The sequence below is a fragment of the Onychostruthus taczanowskii genome, unplaced genomic scaffold, assembly GCF_017590055.1.
Source record: "Onychostruthus taczanowskii isolate IOZ18803 unplaced genomic scaffold, ASM1759005v1 scaffold44, whole genome shotgun sequence".
NCBI classification, from domain to species: domain Eukaryota; kingdom Metazoa; phylum Chordata; class Aves; order Passeriformes; family Passeridae; genus Onychostruthus; species Onychostruthus taczanowskii.
Window position 1 is genome coordinate 1,535,911 of NW_024501903.1, and position 6,000 is coordinate 1,541,910.

At 45.9% G+C, this 6,000-nt stretch overlaps 1 protein-coding gene across 1 annotated transcript in view; it reads left to right on the top strand.

Annotated features, from left to right (window-relative positions):
- The window catches only part of CAPN5 (calpain 5), a 52,636-nt gene extending 47,179 nt beyond the window's left edge, over positions 1–5,457 (top strand). Inside the window, exons 12-13 of the mRNA XM_041414095.1 lie at positions 1,717–1,853; positions 2,174–5,457. Of these exons, the coding sequence (XP_041270029.1) occupies positions 1,717–1,853; positions 2,174–2,356 (320 nt within the window). The 3' untranslated portion in view covers positions 2,357–5,457. The remainder of the gene's footprint in view (positions 1–1,716; positions 1,854–2,173) is intronic.
- Positions 5,458–6,000: the final 543 nt, after the last annotated feature.

Sequence of the window (6,000 nt, forward strand, 5' to 3'; positions counted from 1 at the left end):
AAGGACTAGTCAAGTATGCTTATTTATCACATGCCACAAAGGGAGTCCTTATACCCTATCTGGTGTTTGGGAAGGGAATTTAACCCTAGGCAGGTGGGGGGTTTTTTGTGTTACCCACAACAGGTCACCCATAGCAGTGCAGGGAAATCTGTAGCCAAAGATCTCTGAAGTGTTCACAGAAACAAGGAGGTTGATCTTTCCTTCAGACAAGAAGACGTGTGGATTCTGGAGTCATAAAACATCTTTTCCACAAATCCCCCTTGGAAATTGCTTTCTTCCAGCTGTTTTCCAGCTGTTCAGCTCCCACCACCAACAGTGTGTTTGGTGTTTTCCAGTGCAGTGGCATCTCTCATGTGTCACAGGCCAGGCCTTATACACTACTTTGGAAATAGTGATTTACAGATAGGAATTTGGCTCTGGCTGATGGAATCTGAGTATTTAATGGGTCATCCCAAAAGACAAGGTAATTTGGAAAAACAGCTGTGAAATCCAGCAGCAGTCTCTCACCAGGGGAGCCAGGTCCTTGCAAAAAAGAAAGTTAGCAAAGAGGTGGTCTGGCAATCAAAATCCCTGGCCCTCAGAAGGGGTTTGTTTGTTCCTCCTCATTTCCACATTTCCCTTGGACAAGAAAGCTCATCCAACTGGTCTGTGTTTCCATCATAGCCACTAAAGTTCATGGTAAGAAAATGCATTCTGGCAGTTAGATTTCCATAGCAATAGCTCTTTCTCTACTGAAATTCCCAAAAGAAGCACTTGTTTGGCAAGGTGAAAGTATTCACTAATGAGAGACTCTTTCCTTCTCCTGGAAGCTCAGGTCCCCTCTAGCTGTGGGCTGGTAATATGTGAACTTCATCCTCCAACTTTATCCTCTGTCTGGTATTTCCTTGTGTGAGCCTCTTTCTCTTCTCCATGGTTTTATTTTTACCTGCCTCTAGGAGAGTAAATTCTGAAAGGAGATTTGAGTAGGATGATGTCCTCCATGAAGCATTTACTGCTGTGGTCAGAAGAGTTTGGGGTGATGAAGGAGTGTTCCTGTAGAATATGGAGACAAGAGAGGCAGCCCTTTCATAGAATCATAGAATTGTTTCAGTTGGAAAAGCTTTCTAAGATCATGGAGTCCAACTTTAACTCAGCACTGCCAAGTCCACCACTAAATCCTGTTCCCAAGTGCCACATGTACACATCTTTTAATTTCCTCCACGGATGGTGACTGTACCACTGCTCTGGGCAGCCTATTCCAGTGCTTGATAACCCTTTTCCTGATATCCAGTCTAAGCCTCCCATGGTGCAATTTGAGGCCCTTTCTTCTCATCCTGTTGCTTGTTTCCTGGGAGAAGAGACCAACCTCCTCCTCATTACATCCTCCCTTCAGGCAGTTGTAGAGAGCAATAAGGTCCCCCCAAGACTCCTTTTCTCCAGGCTGAGCCCCCCCCAGCTCCTTCAGCTGCTTCTTATCAGACTTGTGCTCCATCCAAACCCTTCCCCAGCTTCCTAGCAGTCCACCAGCACCTGCTCCCCAGAAACAATGTCACCTAATAGAATTAAACCTGAGCCAAACAGCTGAGCTCCATGGACATCATCTGGGGTGTGACAAACCCTTTGTCAGACATCCATATGGAGGCAAAGTACTGCATGACACACCTGGAAAAGAACTCCTTTTAAAAAAGGAATTACACAAGTTACAACCAAGAAAAAAATTCTCTTCTCTGTCCTCAGGAGCTGATCCTTATGTGATTATCAAGTGTGAAGGGCAAAAGGTTCGTTCTCCAGTGAAGAAGAACACAGTATCACCAGAATTCGATGTGAAAGGGCTCTTCTACCGCAAGAAGCCAGGACAACCCATCATTGTTCAGGTACCTGGCAGGCAAGCAGTGGGCTGAGGGATGGAGACCCTCTCTCACTTGGGCCCCCTGCCCTCTCCTCACACTGTCCATGGCAGATCTGTTCCCCAGGCTGCGCATCATTAGTTAATGCAGCTCAGCCTCTCACCACCACAGTGACATCTGGTAAAGGCATGTCCTTCACCCCTCTCTCTACCAGAGTGGCACCCCCACACCTCACCACCTCCCTGGCTTCAGCTCAGGGCATGTCCCCAGTAACCCCTTCTCTCCAGTTCATGGAGGTTGGCTGCATCCCTGAAGGAGCTGCCCTCATCCCTGTTTTGTTTCCACAGATCTGGAACCACAACTTGATAAGCGATGAGTTTTTGGGCCAAGTGGTGCTCACGGGGGATCCCAGCGACCGGCAGTCGGTGCACACGCTGCACCTCCAGGACAAGGGCAACAGGAGGTCAAACGATCTCCCTGGAACCATTGCTGTGATGCTGCTCAGCAGTAACATCCTCACTAATGTCTGAGTACTCAAGGGTGACTCTTCTGGTGCCACTTATGTGAATATAAACATGCACATATACATATATATATAGAGAGAGAGAAACACAGAGCCTACCTATCATCTGCAAAGTGTATATGAACCATGCATGCATTCCACTCCAAGGAGCCAATCTTGTGTTTTCAATGTTAAAAAAATGGTGCCTTTTTTTTGGGGAACCGCAATGACCCTTCTGCTGGCGTCCTCTGCAGCCTCCCTGGCTGCCACGTGCGCTGTGGGACCGCTGTGAGCACGCTGTGTGTCCTGACAGCCAGAGCACGATGCCCTGGGGCTGTTTGTTTACACAGGCTGGCACACACACGTGCCACCACGCACACGTGTGGCCACCGTGGTCCCACCAGCTGCTTCACTGCATCTTCAGCGTGTCTGCTTGGGTTAAGAGTAGTGTGCATGGAGTTGTCTCCCTTGAAATTGCCATGTAATCGCTTATCTGTGGAGGCACCACAGCAGAGGAGAAGTGGACAAACAGATGGGGCCTGTTGGATGATTTTTGGGTATGTGTTTGCCTACTGCAACTGTAAGGAACATGCACCAAGGCAGCCCAAATCCACAGGGCAGCAAGACCAAAGGCTGCATCATTTTGGGGACAAGCTGTCTCCACCCAAGTCTTGTTCAGCCCCACACAACTCTGAAGTATAGAAAGATGTCAACAGCTGTGGTGGGATAATTGTTCTCTGGGTCAAGGTTCTGAATCAGTCTGGACCCATCTCCTGTGGGTGCCTCCTGAACTCCCATGGTGCCTGCTGTCTCTGTGTCTCCATGCCGTCTCCATCCCAAGAGCTCACCCCAGGAGCTGGGGTGGGTTGTCTGCTGGGGCAGTTCAGTGTTTAGGCAAGAGAAGATTCGTTTCTCTGAAGGCCAAAGTGTCAAGTTCAGGGGATGGGGAGCTTTGCTCCATGAGCTCCATCTGTACTGCTGCCTACAGTGCATCATTTCTCAGTGCCTCGCTTTCTCAAATTCTTTTAAAAAGTAGTGGGATTTTAGCTTGTACTAGAGGAGCACTGCTCCCAGTGCATCCTGAAAATGCTGGGAATATTTAATTCATACCAGTGTCCATCTCTCACCTTTAATTTCCAGTCTCCTGTTGTGGAGGATGAGTTGCACAGTCCTAGAGCCAATCACACGAGCACAACCCCAATGCATCCTTGTGTCTGGGGCCACAGTCTGCTCCTGATTTCCATGAGAACTGGGTTAATCTTCCTTGTTCCACTGGGTGCCAGAATCTGGCTTCTTACAAACCATCCCAGATAAAGCAAACAACAACCCGTTGTCTGACCTTTCAGCAGCTGACTAGGACAAGTTTCAAACCATTTTTTTTCTCCTGTTGTTTGGGGGTTTTATTCATGTGCCTTTAAACTGGTGCAAGGGATTTTTCAGTCAGATTTTCTAAGCAAATATTTTGCAGTCACCTGCATGCAAGTGGAAATTAATACATATGATAAAATCTTTGAATCTTCCTAAATTTTGACCTGGGCAGAGTCCTTTTCCTGCAACAAAAGTGAACAGGAAAGCTTTCTTTTGCTATAGCAAAGGGTTTCTGCTTGTCCTGCTAAATAGTCATGTTTGTCCTGCAAGTTTGGGGTTTTTTTTAAAGTCCCTAAAAGTCTGCTAAGTCTTTACTTTGGTGAAGTGTTCTCCAAAGTACCTGCTAGCTCAGTTCTTGGTGCAACCAGAAGTAGATGGTGCAGCTGCACTGATTTTTGTGGGCTGCTCTTCCCCTTTCCTCCTCTTCATAGTCCTGCAGTTAAGAGTTTGCTTTTTTAACAAATTTCCTGATGTTCTTAGGTCTTGTTTTCCAGGACTTAAAGGCAAGCAGCGGTCCCCATGATGCTCTTTCCAGATCTCAATTACTCCTGGTTTGCACTGAGCACTCTCCAACTCCAGGTGCCACCACTGGGACCAAGTTTGGTTCAGTGTCTTGCAGAATTTACTTAAATACTCCTAGTTAGGTAAAGCAACTTTTTGATCCCACATTCACAGCAAATCCTTGAATTTAGGAAGACCAATTCAGAGATATTTTGATTTTATCTTGGTTTTGTTTATGAGATTCATCACTGAAAATAACTGGAAGCAGGATTGTGGGGCTAGAAGGTATGATTTGGGTCTTAGGAGAAGATCTCACAGGCTTATGTTCAGAGTGATATGTGAGAGGGATGCCCAAAGATACCTCACCTGGCAGGGGCATGAGCTGTTTGGCATTGCAGGAACATGACAGGAGCTTTGCACCATCATCAGCAGATGGAGGTGTCCAGCCTACCTGCATTAGCCTTGTTTTCTCGGGAAATCAGGCTATGGGTAGCTTCAGCAAAGGAGAGCCATTTGTCCAGGAGTGCCCTGCCATGTGCCAAATGGCACTGTGATCCCCAAGGAGCAGTGCCAAAGCTACCAAGGAGTTGTGGTGCCATGGTACCCATAGGCAATCTACTTCCTCCCTACAGAGAATCAAGCCATAAAGAGAGGAAAGGCAGCTTTTTAATAGCTTCTTAAAAAAAACCAATCACTCTATATCAGGACCAAATTGTCTTAATATCAGTAATATTTGTCCTTTTTTAAAAAAGAAAAAAAAGGTTTTGGAAAAGTTAGAGCAGAAGCCTTCTTCCCCTACATTTCCAATGGAAGAACAAAAATTACCTTTCTTACTCTTCTTTTTCTCTTATTTGTAAAGCAGATGAAGGAGGGGAATTATTGAAATGCCATTCCTATTGTTGATGCCTTTTCTCTTTGAATGAAGTAAACAAATATTCAGGGGGGTTTGGGTTTGGTTTTTTTCTTTTTTTTGAGAGGAGGGCAGGTCTGAAAAGCACTTTCCAGTCCCTCATGAGCGGGGTAGGACACATGTCTGATTATTTCACATTTCTTTTGTTAATCATTTCAATGGTTGCAAGCAGCCTGGCATTATACTCTGTGGAATCCATTTCTTTTTGACATCTGCCTGTTAAAGCAGGCTGTGACTTGTCTTCATCTCCAAAGGCACTGATGTATCGTGCTGCACAAGATCAGAGAGTGGTCCAAACAGAAAGCCAACATTGTACAGCTGTAAACCTCCTATAAATAAATTAATTGTGTATATTTTATTCAGATTCTTTGCTTTTGAACTGTTGTGTTCTTCCAGAATGCTTTTGATGGGCACAAGGTGGCTCTGCAGAGCCTTTTGAATTTGCTCGATTCACCAAACTCCATTCAAATTATTTTCTCTGTGGACTTCGAGACTGAGGCAAGGTGATCTGCATGAGTCTTTCACACAAGGTTACACTCAAATTTGCTGAGAAGATCCATGGTGGGAATGGGTGACTTCCTCTGACTATAAACCTTTGCATCCTATGCCTCAAACTCACCACAGTGCAGGGAACTTGGGGTTTTTTTGAGCCTCACCTGACTTGGAGAAGAGCTCTGTAGATTGCTGAAAAAATAGAAATGGGGAGAGAGAGTTTGTGGGCAAAGTAGAAGTAGGAAGTGGATTTTGGATGGCTTTCCCTCAGAAAACAAACCTGCACAATGCACATGGGGAGCATTTGAGAAGCCTGGCCCTGCCCATGGGAATCTCCAATCTTGCTGCTGTAACACACAGACCCAAAGCTTTGGCACTGGGATCTTGCTTCCATCTCAGCT